This window comes from Bidens hawaiensis, unplaced genomic scaffold, assembly GCF_021521415.1.
Source record: "Bidens hawaiensis isolate Kalapana, Puna unplaced genomic scaffold, B.hawaiensis_p1.1 tig00044562_1, whole genome shotgun sequence".
Taxonomy (NCBI): Eukaryota; Viridiplantae; Streptophyta; class Magnoliopsida; order Asterales; family Asteraceae; genus Bidens; species Bidens hawaiensis.
Window position 1 is genome coordinate 110,700 of NW_027497898.1, and position 24,232 is coordinate 134,931.

Here is a 24,232-nt window from a genome sequence, read left to right on the forward strand (position 1 = left end):
AGCATTTCGAGTTCGTATACAAATAGAGTATAAACCGGGTATGTATGTATCTGACAAGCAAACGGTTCTGCCTAAGGCAAGAGTGGCGTAAATAATCCCATTGGACCCGTGACTCTTACCTGTGAATCAACTTGCTGGAGGTCATGCTCTTGGTTTAGAACATTCTAGTATGCGACACTCTAACTAATTTAAAATCGAAACTTAATCTAGGGCATCCCGTGATCGATTCAACTAACTCTTGCTCGTGTTCGTGTTCATCTATCAAGCAAGGTGAGTTCATAGCCCCTTGTACATGTTTTAAACGTTTTATACTTTGGGGTGGAAACATGCAACTTATTTATTCTATGTTTTTTGATTCAAGCTTTATTCATAATATTCATTGTGTGTGATCATTACGAGTATATACTTAATCGCATGTACAACCATTAACTTGTTAAGCCCGTGGTAGTATGATGACAGATCTATTGGCCCGACCCACCCACTCAGGCCTCGGGTAGAGGCATGTGTGTTCAGAATACGACGATCGTTAAACGTTAAACATAATAGTCTAATCGTGGATTAGACGACTCGCTAATCGTGTCAGAGGTTTGGTTATAATCACTAAAGTATATAAAGTAACTTAACACATATGAAATGTTTTCAACATAATGCATATTTTTCTATTTAAAAACCTATGTTCTCACCAACTATTTTTAGTCCGGCGTTTCCGCCTTCGGTCGGGGGGTGTGACAATATGTCATGACTATAAGGCAGTTTTAAGTTTTGTTACTAATAAGTGATAATGAGGGAGTCTAGCATACTAATGTCAGTTATTTAAGAAATTTAAAAAATCACATACCGCACTTTTTCGATTAACAGGTCTTATCGTGTCTTTAACAGGTACCCAATTGTCAGACCTACTTGTAACACTTTTTTTTCGTTTACCAACAATTGTGTTTTTTCTCCTACTTTTAAATAAATTCGTCGTAAAAAAAAAGATAACATTAAATTAAAGTTAAGAGATATTACACTTGTAGCATTTTTTTTCGTTTACCAATACTTGATTTTTTTCTCCTTCTTTTAAGGCCTTTTAATTCGAAGAATGTAATGATGCATGTATTATTTCCAGGCCATCATCACACAAAGACCATCTTACGACAGGTTGTTTGGTGGCGGGGAAAGTGTGGGGCTATTTAAGCTGTTGATGTAAGGTTCCGTCTATCTATGATTTCTCGGTTAAAGACGACTTGGAGGGGCATAAGTGATACCGATTCAACTGTTTTATTCAAATTGCTTAAGAACAATTGATCATAATCAAAATAACTCGAACCGAAATACTCGGTAGACAAGCTTCACGCTTATAATTATCTTTTATTAAACATAAACAACTGACTAAACAAGATACATAATAGTCCTACTTATACTAAGCAATAAAAAGATGAACTAGGAATTTGAAATTTGATCAAATATTAAAAGATAAGTAAATATAAAATATAAATAGATTATCCCTCATCAATAAGTCGGTGGGGTTAGGGGGAAAGGAGAAGAAGTGTTCCACGAGCTAGTGATAATCGCTTGCTGGAGCATTTAGAAAGCGAGGAATCAAAAAGTTTTTAAAAGTATAGATCTAGAAAAGCTTTCATCAATTGGTCAAATTGATGTAATTTCAGTTTCATATAATTAGTTTTTGAAAGTATAGATCTAGAAAAGCTTTCATCAATTGGTCAAATTGATGTAATTTCAGTTTCATGTAATTGAGTTGTTTTAGGGTTGTTGTTGCCCTCTGGCTTGTTTTTTTTTTTTTTTTTTTTTTTTGGAGTGTGGGGGGATGGGGGTTGTTTTGGCATTTTTCACCGGTTGTTTTAAAAAAGTTTACGTTTAAAAAAAAAGAAGGCATTGAAAGCATATTGATCCCGTTAATAATGGGGCATATTATGAATATTCATCTATTTATTAATCTCTCTCATGCAAATTATTTCTTTTATTAATATATAAACATTGGTAGTTTAACCTAACAAACTATCACAATAAAAGAAAAAAAAATGGTTTTCTTGTTTTTTCATCTACCTACTATTAAATCAAGACAATTCACATATAATCAATTAGACCCTCTACATTTGTTAAGTGTACAAGTTTTAATTCTTACAATTTTTTATTTATGAATGATAAAGGGAAAAATATGTTTGTTGGTGAGAATCAAACTCACTACCTTACTTTTAAATATTTGTGGCTTACCGACTCAACTAAGATAAATTGATGTTAGCATTCTTTTATTCTTAATTGGTATAGATTCATAACCTTTCATTTTGATTTCTTTTAAAATAAAAATACAAATTATTCTTACTAGTCTATTTATTTTAGAAAATTATTTATATCTTATTTTATTTTTTTAATCACACGTGTATCAAACGAACTCTATCCTAGTTTAGTATAATGTAGGATTGCAATCCCCTAAAATACTAATATGATGAATAATCAACAAAACTCACTAAAGTGAACCATAAACAGGGTAAGTTCGTGTGCCGAGTGCCCATTTTAACAACTTTAATTTCCTTTTCTTTTCTTTTTTTTTTTATCATTATGCATACACAAACATTAGTGAGATTAGAGGTGTGAATCATCTCGAGTTTGAAAGTTGGCTAGTTGTGACAGGTAGATTAACATCAATCATAATCTGGGTGCACTTGAAATCATATAGTCCAAACATGACCCTTTTATCAGTTTATCTAAATGTGTTTAACATGTTGACGAGTTGGTGGGTAATTATCAACATGTTAATCAGGTCGGTGGGTAAAAAGGTTAATGGGTTAACCTGTTAATTTATATGAACGGGTCAAATAAATCAATCTAAGCACGACCTATTTAAGTAAACATTTTAACCTGAACACGACCCATTTATTAAGGTTATTATATCAACCCTAACCTAATTATTTTTTGTATCTTGTTTTGGATTATGCCGAAACTTGTCTCTACAATGACATCACTTTGGCTAGTTTTCGGTTCACATAACTCGTATAAGTCTCGTTTAGCAAATATTAACTTGAAATGATCTCAATATCTCGCCCAACAATAGTCCTATTAAGTATTAACTATTAACTTTACTAACGAATATATGTATTATATTTTTCACTAAATTGCATATACCATATAGATGTGCCTTCACTCCCACAAACTCATAGCATTTTCATAAGGTTTTAATCCAAATGCATTTTGATGCTTGACTCGCTTTTAAACTCAGTATACTCGTCTCACATAATCAAAATTCTAAATTCTTTAATCCCTTCTCTTTATCCTTTGCGTCCGTTCAAAACAATTTCTCAAAGGTAAGCAATAAGCATTCATACATGCCCCAATCACAGTTTCAGTTACTTGTAAACACATTATTAACTAGTTCATATCCTATCGTATTGGCGGGTCAATGTCCAAATGATCGGTTCTTTTCGAACCTTTTGATCAGTTTGTATCAATTTTCATTTATATGTTGAATTCCACATTTAGTATTCTCAACCATTTAGAACAGTCACAACTCACAACTATATTTAGCAAAATGACTATTAAACATAATCATCACTAGTCCAATATTGACAATTCCACAAAGTTCAACATCCTTCAATTTTTCATTCCAACTCATGAATACTCAATATTCCACTCCAATTTATGATTCAATATTTCATTCCAACTCATGATTCAATATTTCCATACGCCCAAATTATCTAAATTTGGGTTGGTCCTAAAATTATTTAATCTCAATCTACCAATATACATGTCAATCTCTTGCTATGTTATAAAAATATTATATAAGATTTTAACAATTTTAAAACCTGAGTGGCTTTTGTTGTCAATATATATATATATATATATATTACAGCGAGAATTGCAAGAAGTGAATGTATAACTCCATTAATCCTTAATTTCACTCCATTTCATATGATGTTACATACATATATGTAGGTTGGTTGTATTTATGTCTTAATTACACATTCAAACCAACCTACAAACATATAAAAGTACCGAGCCACATTCAAACCTATGTACCTACACACATACATATGCACCTACACAACGCACCTACATATAAGAAATGGGGTAAAATTAGGGATTATTGGAGTTACACCTTCACTTCTCGCTGTAAAAACTTCTGAAATGATCCAATACCTATATATATATAGGGCAGGGTTATACTAAAAAGAAGTAGTTTCCTAGGAGGACTAGGAATAAATCATAGCCATTGGATCATGTTAATCAATGGTTGAGATTTAAAATTACCAAAAACCGACATAGTTTCCTAGAATTACTCTTTCACCACTATAACCGACATAGTTTCTTAAAATTGTTCTTTCACCATATGTTGTAATGCCACTTGTCAAAAATCTATTGGTTCTTACCATTCTTAGGAAACTTCTTTTTATTTGAACCCTTTTCTATATATATATATATATATATATATATATATATATATATATATATATATATATATATATAACGTAAAAAACAATAGTTTTGTAAGAAGAATAAGAATAGATGTAGATCTTTGTATCTAGGATCTAGTGGTTGAGATTGATAGTTTATAATAGTTGTATAGTTTCTTATTTACATGTTATAATGTTCTATTTAGGTGGTGTACATTATTTTCAAGTCTTCTCACACTTCTCACAAAACAATTGTTATGTGAAAAGTATGATAAGAATTTAATATATATATATAGGGTGGGGTTAGAATAAGAAGTGAGTTATTTGTAAGAAGTGTGAGAAGTAATATCAGGCGTTGGATGTGATCATCTGATGGTGGATATTGTTAGTGTGTTTTTTGTTCGGTGTGTTTTATTTTTTTAAGGGTAAAAACCACTTTTTACACTTCTTATGATAGTTTTACTTCTTATTTTAACCTTTCTCTCTCTCTCTCTCTCTATATATATATATATAAGTGAGTTGTGAGTATAACAATATTAAAAAATATTTTATTTATTTTCATTGTTTTTAGAAAGGCATATTTCTTTAATGGTGGATTGATTTTTATTAATTCCAACAATCATCTTTTGGTCGCTGTTGGTTTCAACTAGAGATGGTCAAAAAAACCGGTCCGGGAACCGGTTTGCCGGTTTAAACCGGAAACCGGTTTTTACGAAAACCGGTTTTTTAAAAACCGGTTTGACCGGTTTACAAACCGCCGGTTCGTATTTCGGTTACAAGTTTTAGAGCCAAAACCGGTTAACAAACCGGTTAATGGAAAAACCGGTTTTTTGTAAAACCGGTTATTATGAAAAAAACCGGTTATTAACCGGTTAGTTTAAAAAAAAAACCGGTTAACCGGTTATTAACCGGTTCTAACCGGTTTCTAAACCGGTCCTAACCGGTTAGACCGGTTAGGGTTTTGACATACAAAAACCGGTTATTAACCGGTCCGGTTATTAACCGAACCGGTTTTTTTCGGGCCAAAAAAAACCGGTCCGGTTAATAACCGAACCGGTTTTTTTAAAAAAACCGATTTGTGCACCTCTAGTTTCAACTAACAAATTAGTTGCTGATGGTCCTAATTTTTAACATATTTGTTCCCAATGTTCCACGACTAACAAAATCCTAACGTCGTGACTTTCATGTCGCCAGAAAAACGTTTTTGGCCGGAAAACTCAACATTTTCGTCCCAGATGTCACACCCCGACCGGAAGTGCCGGCGGAACGTCGGGCGCGAACCAGATTACTCATAGCTCAGAAAGTACTATTGGTGAAAATAAACAATTATTCATTTAATAATCAAACCCTGTACACATAACAAATACTCATAAGATAGCCCTACCAAGACGTTGAGAGAATCAGTTGACGAGAAGAAAATTTGTACATGATATACTAACCTAATAATTAAGGTATGAGGATAGTAATGATGGTGATAACTTCTCGTAATGAAAATACGATTTGTGGTGGAATGATAAGATCGCTACCATTTTTTTAAATAATTGATTGATAATTGATGTTATTTTAGTTAAAACAGAAGCAATCATAGTCGTTATCAATGACGAATCGTTTAAAGGTGTTTGCAAAACGGTTGATAACGGATAGAGTTGATTTTGATAAAGATTTGGTTTATGATAACTGATGAGGCTTCGGTGATACCACAGGTAATACCATATGTCATGCGGCAGTCGGGTCCCACTAAGACACTTGCGGTTAGTCAAAAGGTATAACGTACTAGAAAGACGAACGACGTAAGGTCTGATGAAAATCAGGGTAAATTGTTGTAACTTTGAAAACTTGTGTAACATAGACGTAAATTTTTTTTCAAACTAAATTTATTTATTAGTTTATGTTAAACTTGAAAATTGCGAAATCCCAAAATTGGTTTAGGTAAACTTGTGATAACTTTGAATTCTCAAAATAGACGTCTATAATTGTTTGAATGATCTTATGATTAGTTTGTAACTTCAAGGCTCGTATATGATGTAAGATATGATATAACTAAAACTCCAAAATCGATTATAATAGTTTATAAGTACTTGTGATAAAACTGAAACTCTAAATAGTTATTTATGATATGTTATAATATTGAAATATTAACGACTAACTATATGTGCATGGAGAGATTGTCGGATCGTTCGAGGATTGAAATGGACATTTTTGTATAAATCAAATTTGAAATCAAATTTTATGGATAAATCAACAACATAAATACTTCATCTGTGTGTATTGAGCCTCCCATGAGTGTTACATGGCAGTTTAATGGCTCAATCGTTTATAGCATACCGAAAAAAAATCAATGTGTGGTCCGTTCCATGAGCGTTACATGGCATTTTAAATGGCACTGAAAAATAACGAACTATCGGGTCAATAGTATTGAACCGCCCATGAGCGTTACATGACAGTTTAATGGTTCCACTAAATAAACGAACATTGAAAACAAAACACAGGAATTCTTAAGAAATTTCCCAACATTAAAACAATAATCCAAGTTTGAAAATAGATTTTGAAGGTGAGACATAGTCTCAAAATAGTGTGTGCATCGTCTACAGTAATATAATAATAAATAAATAAATTCTTCCTTCCGTCCCTTTACAAGTGTCATGGTTTGAAAAACATAAAGTTTAAGAAAGTTTTAATGATTGTACTTTATTCTTAACAAATGACTATAATGTCATTGACATATACAAAAAGACAAATTTTAAAAAAGTTTGAATGCTTGCATTTTTAAGGGTAAGTTTGGAAATTAATTAATAAAGTTTGAAAGTGGACATTTGTAATGGGACAAACTAAAAGGTAAATGTGGACACTTTCAAAGGGACGGAGGGAGTAATAAAGCAATTCTAAGCTGAAGCAATCAAAACACATAGAGCATATGTATAAGAAGCAAGCATAGGGACCCTTATCATGTGGCTAGGTCATTTTTCCTAGAACCCTCGGCTCTGATACCAATCTGTCACACCCCGACCGGTGGTGCCGGCGAAACGTCGGGGCGCGAACTAGATTACTTATAGCTCAGAAAGTACTATTGGTGTCAATAAAAAATTATTCATTTATTAATCAAATCCTGTACACATAACAAATACTCATAAGATAGCCCTACCAAGATGTCACAAAATATGGCAATTAGATGTTGTTCATTTCACTAAAATCCTAAGGGTCTTGAAAACGTTACTTCACAATGCTAAATCAACCAAGATGCAAACCTGTAACATTTCATAAAATAAAGTTTGTCAACACAAAGGTTGGTGAGAAATTCATAAGTTTGAGCATATAAGTATATAGTAAGAAAAAGCCACAAAACTTGTATACGAAACAATAAATAAAAGCAATAACTTGGATAAACAGATATCGCTAATAGATTTACGTTAGCGACACCTAGCTATAAGGGGATGCCAGATAGTCTAGGATTTTATAGTTATCGTTAATTGCATTACGTTAACCACACCTTGCTACAAGGGGATGCCAAGTAGTCTAGGATTTATAGATCAACCAACCAAAAGCGATAAACACATATGCATAGAATCATAGAACACCAAATCGAGCAAGTATTTAAGTAAAGTATACAGTAACGTTTGTGGTTTAAGACCCAAGTATAAAACATTTAGTTTAGATAAGATGAAATGTCACCCCCAAAATAAAAGATAGAAAACGAGGTATGAAAGTACTCACATCGACTGACGAATCGAGAAATAATAAATTATCGAAATGTAGAAAGCTTGCGAACGAAACGAACGAATCCGACTTGAAAGCTAACTGAAAGCGAATAAATAATATATTAATGAACTTGAACTTTAGCTGAAACTACATTTGAAACATTGTATGAGAGAGTTCGGTTGTCAGTCAGGTTACCGGTTAATTTTGTTAACGATTAGGGACTCATACTTAATTGATAATTAAAATATATAATTTTATTAGGCTTTTAAATAACTAAACCAATATTAAATAGAAACAAGACGGGTTTAAATTAAAAGTTCGGTTTTGTTGGGTGTGGATTTTTATTCTCGGAATTGAGCTTAACTTAGGGATATTGACTCAAGCGGTTATTCTGAGGAAGGTACGTTGACTAATTCAATTGTCCTATATTATCTAACTGTTTTGCAGATAAGAGCACGTGTTAAATATGTTTATAAGAACGTGGATTGCAACGGAATATAGCTTGGACTTCGTCAACTAACAACGTGGATACTAACGGCTCGTTGAAGAAGTAGTCTAGGGTTTCCGGAATAATCGGAATAACAGTTGTAATTTTCTATTATAAATTGAGCTAATAATATTGATAGGAGACACACACTTTTTCACGATTTAACTACTAGCAATCACTGTAACACCTAGCTTTCGATATTCAATCAGCTCCAACCCTTGTAACTACTTGTTTTCGATATTAATAAACTTGACGGTGATAGTTTTCACCGTCCGGGGGTTTTTGTGCCGGCGATCATAATAATCAAGCGTTAATTCGACCAAAAGTTATGTTCATAATCCTTAACCGAAGCCATCGACTAAGGATTAAATTGTAAACTCTTGACCGAAAAGAAGACTATTATAATCAAGGGTTTTTTCCCTCGTGATCATATCTTTGTGTCCGATCTTTTTACCATTTAGCACCTAGCCTCACGCACTAATTTGATCAAAAGTTAGTTGATAATTTTTGACCAAAACAATTTGGCGCCCACCGTGGGGCAAACGGTGCTTTGATCATTATGCATTCTCAAATGAAACCCTACTCTCAATATCCACAACATGTCTTCACAGCCCAAGATTGTTTCATCTTCTACCGCAGCCTCAGAATCCTCAGCGAAACCTTCCATGCCTCCTCCTCCTTCTGTTGTTGTTATCCCAAAGAAACCTGACAACATTCAGAAGAAAGCTGCTACTCCAGTATTTTCGGGATCGAAACCATCCCCCAGGATCCCGTTATGGTATCTAATAACGAACTTTTGTCTATTTATAAGCGATTACAGGAACAGATGTATAGCCAGAACAAGACCAACCAGATGCTGGTGAATGAACTAGAAGATATCAGAAAAGCCAAGAAGCCGGCGAAAGAATTCACACCATTAATCCCGAGATCTCTGGATTTCACTCCTCCATGATCCTCAGGATTGGTGCGTCCAGAGTCAACCACGACGTACAACCCTGGATCCTCTCTTTTCCAGTACTCAGGGTCTACGGGATTGTACCCATCCGGATCCCAAGTATACTTGCATGCATTCCTTGCTGGGCCGTTTCAACATGCAGGATCCTCAGGATTGTCGCAGCAGGGAGGATCCTCAGGTCCTTATCAACATGCGTTATCCTCATGATTGTCGCAACAGGGAGGATCCTCAGGTCCTTATCAACAGGCGTTATCCTCAGAATTGGCGCAGCAGGGAGGATCCTCAGGTCCTTATCAACAGGCGTTATCCTCAGGATTGGCGCAGCAGGGAGGATCCTCAGGTCCTTGTCAGCAGGTGGTATCCTCAGGATTTCCATAGCAGGCAGGATTCTCAGGAGTACCTCTATCAGGGTTCTTCAATCCTCAGCAGCCATATGCTCAGACTCAGCAATTTGCAGGGTCCTCCGAGATGCACCAGGGAGACTTCATCCCGATGCAGGCTAACACCTCGACCACTCCATTTGTCACTCCAGGAAATACTATGTTCGGGAATGCCAGCTACAACACCCAAACCGTTCCTCATAATATCAATCAGGGTAACACTTTCAATACAATTCCTTTTAATGCTAATCAGGGATTTTTGCAGGATGCAGGCATAAATTCAAGTTTAGCCCAAGAGTTACAGAAGCTTAAGAACATGATATCAAATGTCCCTGGTATAATCCCTCCCATAGCTGAAGTTCCTACTGATAGCCACAAGATATCCCGGTTGGTGCCATCGATTAGCGACGTGCAGATCCCAAAACGGTTTCAAACCCCAAATATGAAACTGTATGATGGCTCGACGGATCCTGAGGAACACGTCCCACAATACAGAGAACGTATGGAGATCAATCCAATCCCTATGGAAATCAAGGAAGCATGTCTTTGCAAAGGGTTTGGGTCTACCTTAACCGGAGCAGCCATGAAATGGCTACTGAGTATTCCCCCTAACACCATCAATTCTTTTTCTCATTTAGTTAACATGTTTAATAACCAGTTTTCTTGCAGTAGAACTTTTGAGAAAATGACAGGTGATCTTTATAGGGTTACCCAGAATCCTGGGGAATCCTTGAGAGATTTTATTACCAGGTTTAGTAAGAAGTCACTGGAAATCCCGAATCTAAACCCAGCCTCAGCAGTGGAAGCTCTCAAGTTGGGGTTAGAGAAGGGCTCCTCTTTCTATGATGATCTCGTTATGACTCCATGCAGGTCATTAGATGAAGAAAGAAGCAAAGCTCTGAGGTTTATCAGGCTAGAAGATGACAAGAAAAACTCTAGGGTCGATATCCCGAAGTACGATCAGACGAACAGGAAATTCGAATCCCCAGGAAAGTCTTTTCGAGCAAAGCCTTGCCACAAGCCTGATAACCCCAGGATTAATGCAGTAGATGAAGAAGATGACGAAGAATTTCCTAAAATCTCTGAATATTGTTTTTCTGTTGATATTGGTGGATTAATGTGTGCCACGCAGGATTTAGGTGAGAAAGCCAGGTGGCCAAGGAAGATGGAGAAACCAGGAGCATGGAAAGACAAATCAAAATGGTGTGCCTTCCACGAAGACTTTGGACCCTTGACTGATGATTGCATTGCACTCAGAAGGGAGATCAGCTATCTTCTCAGCAAGGGCCACTTGAAAGAGCTACTTGGCAAGAAGAAGGGAAGAGAACAGGATCCCGAGAAAATTCCTGAAAAGCCGACTCCTCCACCAACGGATGCAAGAACAATCATGTTCATATCCGGAGGATCCGATATCTGTGGAACCTCTTATTCTACTGCAAAGAGAAATGCTGCCCAAAGAAAGTTAGAAGTGGCTGACAGGCCAACAAAGACATCAATTCTCACTCAAGAGAGGATTATATCCTTTGATGAAAGCGATAGAATCGATGTTCAAGATCCTCATCATGATAGTTTGGTAATAACTTTATATGTGGCTAACCATTATGTTCGCAGGATCCTCATAGATGGCGGAAGATCTGTCAACATTATTTAATTAGACGTGCTGAAAAAGATGAATATTCCTGAGGATGAGATCGTCCCCAGTTCCTCAGTATTGGTTGGGTTCAATGGAGAAGCTAAGAATACTATTGGAGAGATTAAGCTCCCAATATATGTCGAAGGGGTAAATAAAATGCAAAAATTTTGTGTTATTGACTGTTTATCTAGTTGAAATATTATATTAGGCAGGCCATGGATACACGAGATGAAAGCAGTCCCATCTACTTATCACCAATGTGTAAAACTCCCGAGTCCGTGGGGAGTTATCAAAATCATCAGTGACCAACAAGACGCCAAGAATTGCTACACCTCTTCCATGAAATGTACTGCCAAACCCCAGCAGGCGTAGCAATTACAGAAGCCAGAACGAGGCGTAATGGACGCCAGGGAAAAAGAAATTAAAGAAACACCTCTTTATCCCGAGGATCCTGAAGTCAAAGTGCTGATAGGAACTAGCATTCCCGAGGATATTGAGTCAAAATTGCTCGATTTCCTCAAGTCAAGGAGATCAACATTTGTATGGAAACATGAAGATATGACCGGTATTTCCAAAGATATTATAACACATAAACTTGGAATTGATAATTCTTTCAGGCCAATCCATCAAAAGAGAAGAAAGTTTGCACCTGAAAGAAACATAATCATTCAAGAGGAAGTAGAAAGACTCTTGAAGGCAAAAATGATTAGGGAAGTTCAATATCCCCGATAGTTAGCAAATGTGGTGGTTTTACAGAAAAAGAATGGCAAATGGAGAGTTTGCGTAGATTTCACAGACTTGAATAAGGCTTGTCCTAAAGATCCATTCCCTCTACCACACATCGATTCAATGGTGGATGCTGCTGGTCACGAGATGCTGACATTTATGGACGCATCCTCAGGATTTCAGCAAATCCAGATGGAGCCCTCAGATCAAGAAGATACGGCCTTCATGACTCCCACAGGTATTTATTGTTATATTGCTATGCCCTTTGGACTTAGAAATGCAGGTGCAACCTATCAGAGGTTAGTCAACATGATGTTCAAAGAGAAACTGGAGGACACAATGGAGATCTATATTGATGATATGGTGGTGAAGTCCAAGAAAGCTGAAGATCACCTTCAAGATCTCATGACAGCATTTGATATCCTCGACAAATACAACATGAAGCTGAATCCTTCGAAATGCCATTTCGGAGTAAAGGCTGGCAAATTCTTGGGATACATGGTCACCAAAAGGGGGATAGAAGCGAGTCTGGAACAGATACAAACTATCCTGAATCTAAAATCCCCAGAATCAGTTACGGATGTTCAAAGGCTGACCGGCAGGATAGCGGCACTCAACAGATTCATATCCAAATCCTCAGAAAAGTGCAAAGAATTTTATGACCTGAAGAAAAACAAGAGGTTCGAGTGGACTAGTAAGCGTGAGGAAGCTTTATCATCCTTAAAAGCGTATCTTTCTTCTGCTCCTTTACTGGTAAAACCTGAGGGAGGTGAATCTCTATCTCTATATCTTGCTGTATCAAATAATGCTATAAGTGCAGTTTTGGCTAAGGATCTCGAAGGTCAGCAACACCCCATATATTATGTAAGTAAAAGTCTTTTGGATGCTGAAACCAGGTATTCTTATCTTGAGAAATTAATTTTAGCCCTTATTATGGCATCTACTAAACTTAGACATTATTTTGAAACTCACCCTATATGTGTTAAAACTAACTATCCTATTAAGTCTGTTTTAAGAAAACCAGAAATGTCAGGTAGAATGGCAAAATGGGCAGTAAAGCTAAGTGCATATGATATAACATATGAACCTAGGACTGCTATCAAATCCCAGGCATTAGCAGATTTTGTGGCTGATTTCACCAGTGAGCTTAAAGAAAAGGCAGACTTGGAAGTCCAACAACTTGAAGAAACAAAAGATAAGTGGACTCTATACACTGATGGTGCTTCAAATGTTAGAGGAACAGGTATCAGGATTCTGCTGAAATCGCCACAGGGGGACATTATACCTCAATCCATATCCTGCGGATTTCAAGCCACAAATAATGAGGCAGAATATGAAGCTTTGATAGCGGGATTACAACTAGCAATCGACGTGAAAATCAGGTTTATTCAAGGATGGGAAGCTCGCACCAAAGTGGGAAGGTCCTTACCTGATCGATTCGGAAGCAGGATAGGGGGCATACAAGTTGTCTACTTTGGATGGTGACTTACTACCAAGGGCTTGGAATGCTATACATCTCAAAAAATATTTCATGTAAGATTTCCATCCCGAGGATAACTGTTATACTAAACAGTCAAGGTATGTACTCCAACCTATACTTTTATTCGTTTTTTAATATTATTATTTTTCAAACATGGTACTGACTTAAGCATTGGAGGGGTGTTAGCACCCCTCACTTAGAGTTGACTGTTTTGTAGATATGAGGGATTCTCATATGAATAAAGTTAACAAGTCCTTCGTCGCCAGTTTCTAAGGGCCCTGTCGCCAGCTTATTCCTAAGGTATGAGAGGTTTTCACCTCTTCTAAAGTCAAAGGGATCTTCATCTCTTCTTACGATCGCCTGTAGCGCACGTTTATTCGGCCATAGTGTGAGAGACGGGGCCAGCACATGAAATATAGTGACTTGTTACCTTGTTATCCTCGACTATCGGTTTGAATCTTGAGGTTTAAGGGATCTTCATCTCTTCTTAAGACGCCTGTCGCATGATTTATTCGGCCTTAGTTTGAGAGGCGGGGCCAGCACATGAAATATAGTGACTTGTTACCTCTTTATCCTCGGCTATTGGTTTGAATCACAAGTTTATGGTAGACGTACCATAATCTAAGGTTAAATAGATTTACATCTCTTCTAAAGGTACTCGTCGCCAGTTCATGCTTAAGGTTTAAGAGATTTTTCATCTCTTCTTAAGGGCCTTGTCGCTAGTTTATTTAGGCCTTGTCGCCAGAATTTCTAAAAATATTTTTCAGGGTAATGCTCGTGTCACAATTATATTGCTGTATCCTCAGGATTGGGAGAACATTCTAAACAGTGATCTTATTTCAAGGATAAGATGATCTAGACAATTTCAAGATTAATCGATACACGGTTCTGGTATGATTTACTATTTGCAAGAATTTTATCTTTTATATTATTTAAAGTTTATGACTTAATATTGGTTTGCTAGTAAAACTTAAACTATTACTATGAGATTTGTCATGAAACTTATGTTTTTCTAAACAGAAAAATGAAAGCATGCCAATATAAGCCATAAAAAGTTGTACTAATATTATAATGCTGAAAAAGATAGTCATGGTTTCACTCAAAACGGAGCCCATTCACCCGAACTATCATAATTGTTCTAGATGCAGAAAGTAAAAGACGGTTTGGGCTTCGTCCTGAAACCAGGATCCCTCCACCCAAACCATTATCCTGAGCCTACTACCTTGTCCTTACATAATCAAAATAAAAATTGTTCAAAACAACCATTCAAAATACATGAAAACAACCTGGCAACCAGGTTCAAGCTTTTCTACCCTCAGCATCATCACCTTCCTTCTTCTCCAAATCCGTAGTCTCCCAGCCTTAGTCTCCTTCACATTCTCACTAGCTTCAGCATCCTTGATAACCTCAGAAGTCCCAGCCGTCTCATCCTCTTCAATCTTCTCTCCCCTTAGCACCTTAAGCTTTTTCTTCCAAGCTCCAGAATTCCAAGACTCCATCGCATGACCCTTCGCTTGTACTTCTTCGGACATCTTGATCATCGACTCCAGAATGCTGGCAGCTGCACACTTCTTAGCATCCTCAAGAAACTCAGCTTTCTTTGACTCAAATGAGGCTCTGAGATCCGAAATCCCTTTCTTCTTCTTTTTGAGCAGCTTGTCCTTTGTATCAACAGCTTGTAGAAGATCAGCGAGCTTGGCTTCAGCCTCTCTCTTAGACAATTCAGCGTCTTGGGATATCCGACGGTAACTTTCGGCTTTCTGTTATCCCCAAATTAATATTAGTTTTTCTGCAGGTTGTTATTTTCAGGATAAGCAAAAAGTACTTACTGTTCCGAGAAAGTTAGCAAGAGCTTGAAGCTTCTCTGCAGCATCCGAGATGGTCATGTCAGCAAAGGGCTCGGTTTCAGCCGAAGTGGTGGCTTTCCTCTTCTTTTGTGCAGCACTTTTTTGGCGAGTTGTTGGAATTCTCACCGACGGAGAAAGTGTCTTGGAATGCTCTTGCTTCACTACAGGCTTATCCTCAATAAGATCGTCCAAATCAACTAAGCAAAAAGACTTTGGCTTCGGCATCCCTACAAAACGATTTATCTGATTATTTTAAAGATACCAAAATCCTTAGAAAACCTAAAATCCCTAAAATACTTACCAGAAGTCATACTCTCAGCAGGTTTCTCAGCAATCACACTCGTTTCTCCTGTTTCTTCCTCTAACCAAAACTCCCTTTCCTCTGCTGGAATATTGAACAACGCCTTAAGCCTTTTCTTCGTGTCCTTCCTAAGCTTTATCAAATCCTCAAATACCACTGTCAACAAACAAACCATGTTAGAATAAATCGTTTACAAAAAAAAAAATTATCCTACAGATTTCCTACCCTTATGAACCCATTTGGTAGGCAAGTTCATCCCATCAGGAATAGAATCCCGGCGAACGAAAAAGAAGTATTTTTTCCAATCAGGGTCTCTACTAGACACTTTGGGAATCATATAAACACGGCTGGACTTGGATTGAAGACAATAGCGAAAAGATCCGTGGGTTCGAAGGTTATAAGTCGCGGCAATCTCAGGCACACCTATGGATAACCCATGGGTTTTGTTTAGACAATCTACTGTTGCCAAAACCCTCCACACCATTGGCATGACTTGTGAGTACGAGAATCCAGTTACGTCAAAGAACTCTTGGATGAGTGGGGGAAACGGATACGAAAGGCCGATCGAAAAGGGATAATAAAAGAAGCAGGTCTAGGTTTTAGAAGAAAATTCGGCCTTGACTTTGGGATCTAATGGCCTAACGACGGCTTCGACAGGTAATAAACCCGATTCTTTCATAAACCTAATATCTAAATCTTTGAACATGCATTGATCTTCATTGATCGCCGGAATGAGACCTTGGTCAACGAAATCGTCTGAGGTGGCGAAACAGAAAGGATTGGGTACACGAGGGGTTCTTTACCTCATCTTCAGTATGGATCGAAAGGAGAACTTCAAGAAATTAAGGAGATGAAAGATGAGAACTAACCTGGTTATGAATCGCCGGAAGAGGATTGTGGTGTAGAAGAAGGAAAATGCTTTAATTATAACCTAGAGGGGCGGTTGTAGAGTCTCCTCGATTCCTGCGCACGTCATTTCACATATCAGAGATATCATTGTTTTTGAAATTTAAAATTTTTACAGCTGTCACGCAGTAAAAATTGGGGGCAATTGTTGGGTGTGGATTTTTATCCTTGAAATTGAGCTTAACTTAGGGATATTAACTCAAGCGGTTATTCTGAGGAAGGTACATTGACTAATTCAATTGTCCTATATTATCTAACTGTTTTTGCAGATAAGAGCACGTGTTAAATATGTTTATAAGAACGTGGATTGCAACGGAATATAGCTTGGACTTCGTCAACTAACAACGTGGATACTAACGGCTCGTTGAAGAAGTAGTCTAGGGTTTCCGGAATAATCGGAATAACAGTTGTAATTTTATATTATAAATTGAGCTGATAATATTGATAGGAGACACACACTTTTTCACGATTTAGCTACTAGCAATCACTGTAACACCTAGCTTTCGATATTCAATCAACTCCAACCCTTGTAACAACTTGTTTTCGATATTAATAAACTTGAAGGTGATAGTTTTCACCGTCCAGGGGTTTTTTGTGCCGGCGATCATAATAATCAAGCGTTAATTCGACCAAAAGTTACGTTCATAATCCTTAACCGAAGCAAATTCGACTACGGATTAAGTTGTAAACTCTTGACCGAAACGAAGACTATTATAATCAAGGGTTTTTTCCCTCGTGATCATATCTTTGTGTCCGATCTTTTTACCATTTAGCACCTAGCCTAACGCACTAATTTGATCAAAAGTTAGTTGATCATTTTTGACCGAAACAGGTTTTATAAAAATGAATTGATAATAAAGCTTATAATAATATTATTAATGATAATGATAGTGATGATAATAATGATTTTAAAGATATGTTATATATATATAGTTATATAAGATAAAGATGATAATAATATATAAATATACTATCAATTGAGAATTGTTGTTAAAACTATTAATAGTAGTAATAATAATAAATATAATAATAATTTCTTTTGTTGTTGAATACATTATTAATGCATTTATGAATTTTAATAATAATAATAATTATTATTATTATAATAATTATATGTGTCATATTAATGATAATAACTAATACTTATAACATTTTAATAATAATAGTATTAGTGATAAAAATATAACTCGAGTGACGATGACGTTAAATGACAACTAGGCCCGACATAGGTTTCGGTTCAATAAAGCAAGTGGATAATATTAGTAATAATAGAATTTAATAATATTACTTAATAATCATAATAATAATGATAATAATAATCATAATAATAATCTATTAATTATGAGAATAATGATAATAACAATAATAATAATAATAATAATAATAATAATAAGATTAATAAAAACTGTTTTGTTAATGATAATAATAATAATAATGAGTATTATAATAAGTTATAATATTAATAATAATGATCTCAAAAATACTCTTCAAAATCGGTTCAAGGGGGGATCGAACTTGTGACCTCCCAAACCCGAGTCACAACCACAACCAACTTCACTAGCCATTTATTTGTTAGGAACCCAAAAAGAGAGATTTAAAACAATTAACCCCAAAACTACCATCTTCCCCGAAGCATATATCCAAACTTTATACCCAGATCCATTTTCATTACAACCGGTTATGATTAACAAGTTCAATTATTGTTTATGAGTTAGACACAAAGACGATTAAAACTCTAAATATCCTTACCTACAATATAATGTTTGGCCGAGAATATTTGTCGGAGCCGAGCAGGGGTCGTCGGAGATTTTGTTGTCGCCAGGGGGAGAGAGAGAGAGCGAGAGAGGAGAGAGAGAGAGAGGCGGAGAGACCCGGTTTTCCGGTCGCCAGAAAAGCGGCCAGAAGAGGGAAGAAAAAGGTTGCCGGAAAAAAGGAGCTTGCCGGAAAAACGCGAAGGACGAGGAAGAGGTTCGGTTTTGGGTAAGGGGGTTACCGGGCCGCCGCTCCGGCCGCCGGAGAGGGCTGCCGGAAAGCCGAGGGAGCGAAAGAGAGGGTGGTGGCATCGGAGATCGAGAACGGGGAGGTGGTGATACGGCCGGAGATCGAGAACGTGGAGGTGGGGTTACGGCCGGTGTCGCCGGTCGCCGGAAAACGACGCTAGAGTTGAAGGAGAAAGAGATGGGGGCGGGTGGCTTATAAATGGGTTAGGGTTAGGGTTATATATATATATATATGTATATATATATATATATATATATATATACATATATATATATATGTATGGTAAGGATCCTAAGGGAACCCTTTGCAAATTGAGAACTTTGAGAACCATTTTGGACCACTAAAAACACCTTTAAAAAATATTTAAAAAAATCATAAAACAAAAAATAACAAAAATTTTAAAAAATTTAAAAAACCAAAATTCTTATATTTCTGTCCGTTTCATTAAAAAAATAAAAAAAAACAAAAAAAACGTTGTATTATACACATATGTATAATTTTATTTAATATTTAGTTATGTAATATACATACATGTACAATATCATTTATCTTAAATTATACACTTGTGTATAAAAAAATCATGTAAATGTACATATATGTATATATTATATATATGTGTATATAATTTGCTAAACCGAGTTTTTTTAATGAAACCGGGATGTTAAAATAAGAATTTTGTTTTTTTTACTTTTTTCATTTTTGTGTTTTTTTTTATTTTATGATTCTTTTTATTTTTGGGTTTTTTGTGGTCCAAAATAGTTCTCAAAGTTCTCAATTTCAAAAAAGTTCTCTCATAGTCCTGATCCTATATATATATATATATATATATATATATATATATATATATATATATATATATATATATATATATATATATATATATATATATTACATATTTTCAAAACACCCCCCTTAAGTTTCAATCAAAGTTTAATATGAGTTTACAGGTTTGTAAAACTTATAACGACTTTACGAAAATCATTTTGAACCCCTTATGTTTTTCATAGCGACACTATAATATGACAAACATCGATTTATTGATGATCGAGGTATATAATAATATTATATAATAATTAATTAAGGTTCTAAAAATGTTGAGTCGGTTTTACAAACTCCAATATGAACACGAACTAAAAAAATAAACATAATACGGATTAAATTGTAAGTTTTAAAATAATAGACAAAATTTCGAAATGTTACACCAGACATCTTTGTAACCTTAGATCGGAACTTTATGAACCTTTTTCTAAGCCCGAATTATTGACGCCGTCAGAACCTTAGAACCAATCTCGGAATGGATTGGTGGTGCTCAAATGGTGGTGGTTGGTCGGTCATAAGTCAATCGGTGGTGGTGGTGTTGTTCAGGTTGAATTTACCTGCAAAAAATTGTGACTTTTCCAGCTAAAATTGTTTTGCTGACAACCTACAAGTAACGACGTTAGGATTTTGTTAGTCGCTGACCGTTGGGAACAAATACGTTAAAAATTGGGACCGTCAGCAACCAATTCCTTAGTTGAGACCGATGACGACCAAAAGATGATAGCTGATATTAATAAAAACCAATACAACTTCTTTAATCATTTAGAATTCAAACTTAAGACCTTTGGATGCTTAAGAGACTTTGTCACCCTAAGAATCACCATTATAACTATGTCTAATAAACGTTTATGGATCCGCTAGTGATTCTAATGGAAGTTCTAGAGCACGCTTCATCATACGGGAGTGTTGGTCATGTCGAATAATAAAAAAAAACTTCTGAGAATGTTTATATGTAGAATACGTATAACAGTTACAATAAATGTTGGTCACGTTACTCATTTGTATGATAAAGATATTTAAACTTTTACTATTCAATGTAAATCTTAGTTTTTGTTTTATGTTACAAAGAAAAGACAGATACCATTAAAAACCACATACAAAAATGCAGGCCTGTGAGGAGAAAGAGGCCAAACATTAGACCAAAAAAAACATGATATACGTCAAATGAAGTTACCAACACCAAACAACACATTGCTCTTGGTCAAGTCAGCTAATAATTAGAGTCACCAGATGGATTTTTCCTTTTGAGTGGGTCCCCTTGGGTTTGAAATCCAGCTGTCTCAAACATAGCAATTGGTTTGCTTCAACCAGCATGCACGCCAGAGTATAGAGAACCATGACAAGATGTCTTGATGCTTATTGAACAACATCAATTGCTTATGTTCTCACTAGTTTGGTAATGACTTACTAATTTGATACCAAAACTATGATTGTCACATATGTGGTTAGCTTAGTTTCAAATCACGAGATGAGATTTTGCACAGGTACACTTGTAGATCGAGTAACTTGTCTATAAACTGCTCAACATTTCAATTCTGAAATATGAAGTTTTTAAATTTTTTAGTTTGCCTAATGTCAAGTGTGCTTTACATTTGTTGAATTCGATATTTTTTGTTGCAAAATGTATACTAGAGAAAGTCAGCCTTAAGACATGACTAAAGGGCAGCTTGATTTATAGGATCTGACATGATTAAAGGGCAGCTTTATTTATAAGACCCGAGTTTATTATGACAATTGTGATGTGATTTACTCTAATCTTCTTGGTATAAATAGATCCGATTGTAATTAAAGCTGGTACGAGTTGTGAGTTCATCAAATCATTACATTTTTTCTAGCTTGGATGTGCATGTAGTTGATCCGATCGTTCATGCAAAGCTTGTAATCTTTTATGTTTTAATTTGGTGTTGTTTGTGCTTTGTGACTTATTACGAGTTTTATCTTTGATTCCTTGGTGATATCCACCCTAAAAATGTTCACTTTTATGACATTTAAGTTTCAAATGTTTTGGGTTAATTTTCATGCGTAAAACAATTTTTTTTTACTCATTTAAGAGTTCGATAACGCGCGGTACACACTTCCAATGATATGTCTAGAGTCTACACAAATAGTGGAATGTGGAAACTATAGTCTCAATGTGGCACACTGGCACCTTTTGAAAACTACTTGTGAACAAATGTTTTTTTATTAAATATGTTCGGTTAATTCCCTTTTAGTGGTGATTTATAAGTATAAACGACTCTTTTGTAGTCAGAGATGACAAACAAATTTAAACCTGACATGTAAACATGAAACATAAAGATTCTGGACAAGTAGCGAGAGAAGTATTCGGGGACACAACATTGTTTGAATTAGTTTTACATTTTCATTAGTATGAAACGAGCAGTATCTGATGATACCCAAGCGAATATCTGAATATACGTAGTCGTCTACCCGAATCATATCATAAAACATTTCCTGCCTATTATTATTTTCTTTATCCTTGGTAATAGCATAATGTAGTAATTTGTTGTATTTGGTTTTAATATTTCTAATATTTTTGGATAATAAAATTACACAAATTCTAAAATAGTAAAAAACACATTTGAGAATCACAGCGGAAACTCCTTTAAAACATAATGGGTATAGCAATACCATGACTGTTTTATAGGTTACCATGATTATCAATTCCGGTCACAAACTCTTTCTAATTCCATTGCTATTTGCAATTCTCCTTAAGTTATTTTAGTGTAAATTTTCAAGTTTTTACCTATGCTTGTAGAAAGTTTAACTAAACTATTCAGTTATTAACTGAACACTTTAAAGCAATTGATCCTTTTGTATAGTAACATGAGAGTGATAATGGTAAAGGCTTGAAATCGTTAAAATATCATGTTTGAAATCTAACTTAATAGGGTTTTCCAACAATTATGGGTTTCCTCTTTAATGATATTTTCTAAACGAGTCAGAAATAAAAATTCTAAATCATCTATCATTGCTTTGTGTCTCAAAAATAATAACAATAATAATATTAATATCAAATTAAAACTAGTAAAAATAAATAAATACATAAAATAGTGTTATGATAAGACCCTATAAAATAGCAAGTTGGGTTGCAGCCTTTCCTTCTTCACTTTCACTCTTGACGACACTTTACTCTCTCTCTCTCCGGAAAACTTTTCAAAACCACCGTAGGAAACACCAAACTCCTCCTTCTCCTCCTCCTCCTCCTCCTCCGTACACATCAACTTATTCCTTTATTTTATTCCACCTCACACAAACCCTTTATTCTTCTTCTCCTTTAATATTCTCATCTTTTTATCCCACCCAATGCGAATCTAACTATCTCAAATGTCATCCCATTCCGTCAAGTTCTCCGAACACAAAACCCTAACCACGATGCTCACTAAATCACCAATTGCTACCAGGCTCGTAAGGATTTCACTCACCGACTCCTACGCCACCGATTCCTCCGGCGACGACTCCACTCACTTCTCCGCCCGCCGCAGAGTCAGGAAGTTTGTTAATGAGGTTCAAATCCAGACCGCTCGGAGGAACAAGACGCCCGTTAAAAAAGTTAACCGCGCCGTTAATAGTTCCGGTAAAAAGTTTCGCGGCGTAAGGCAACGGCCGTGGGGGAAATGGGCGACCGAGATTAGAGATCCGATGCGACGTGTACGGCTGTGGCTTGGCACGTACGACACAGCAGAAGAAGCTGCAATGGTTTATGACCACGCGGCAATCAAGCTACGCGGGCCCCACGCGCTAACGAACTTCACTGTCACTGTTCCTCCAACCGAACCGGAGAAAAAACCCGAGTCGGTTTCCTCCTGTTGCAACTCCGGTTCGCCCAAGTCCGTTCTTCGTTACGAGTCGTCCTCCGCTGAGTCGACTCTAAACGATAACGTCGGGAAGGAAGACGAGCCTTCGGGTTTCGAGTCTTTCAACCCGCATTTCTTTGACTCCGCCGAACTGTTAAGTTTCCCGGATGTCATACCCGATATATTCGAGTCTTTCAACCCGCATTTCTTTGACTCCGCCGAACTGTTAAGTTTCCCGGATGTCATACCCGATATATTCGAGTCGGGTATGGCGTTTCAAGACTCCGACCCGGTTGATATGTTAGTCGATACCAAATTTGATGTCGGGTTTGGTTCGTGGCCCGCGGATGATTATTATTTGAATGACTCTGGGGATATATTCGGGTCGGAACCTTTGGTTACTCTTTAAACGTTAATAACTAAGACCGGATTATGAGCGTTAAAATCAATATCGGAGATAAAAAAAAGGACCGGGTGTGGAATTTTTGTAGGAATTAGGAAGTTAACTATTATTGTTTATTATTATATTATATTATAAATATTGTAATATATATATTTTGGTGAACTTCGTTACCGTAAAAAGTAACGGACGAGTGGTAAAAGTAAGTGTTGCCGTTAAGGATAAGGCACGTGATGTGCACGTGAGTGAAAACAATGTTGAAGGTACTTTGAATTAGGTGAAGGAATGAATGCTACGTGGTTTGATCATGCATTTTCTGATTTCACCCTTTTTTTTGAGCAATCGTATTCAATGTTTATGCCTTTGGTGTACAACTTGTGATGCAGGGCGTACTTACCATGCTTTTGTTGTAATAA

The 24,232-nt window shown here is 36.0% G+C and overlaps 1 protein-coding gene across 1 annotated transcript; it reads left to right on the forward strand.

The window, feature by feature from the left end:
* Nucleotides 1-22,946: 22,946 nt before the first annotated feature.
* On the forward strand, nucleotides 22,947-23,859 carry LOC143594995 (ethylene-responsive transcription factor CRF2-like). Its single transcript, XM_077074158.1, has one exon. It carries the CDS (start codon nucleotides 22,947-22,949, stop codon nucleotides 23,823-23,825), a length of 879 nt encoding a protein of 292 aa, XP_076930273.1. The 3' UTR covers nucleotides 23,826-23,859.
* The last annotated feature ends 373 nt before the right edge of the window (nucleotides 23,860-24,232 follow it).

What these genes read in the sequence shown, in the direction of transcription:
- LOC143594995 (XM_077074158.1), top strand. Translation starts at nt 22,947, where the DNA reads ATGTCATCCCATTCCGTCAAGTTCTCCGAACACAAAACCCTAACCACG.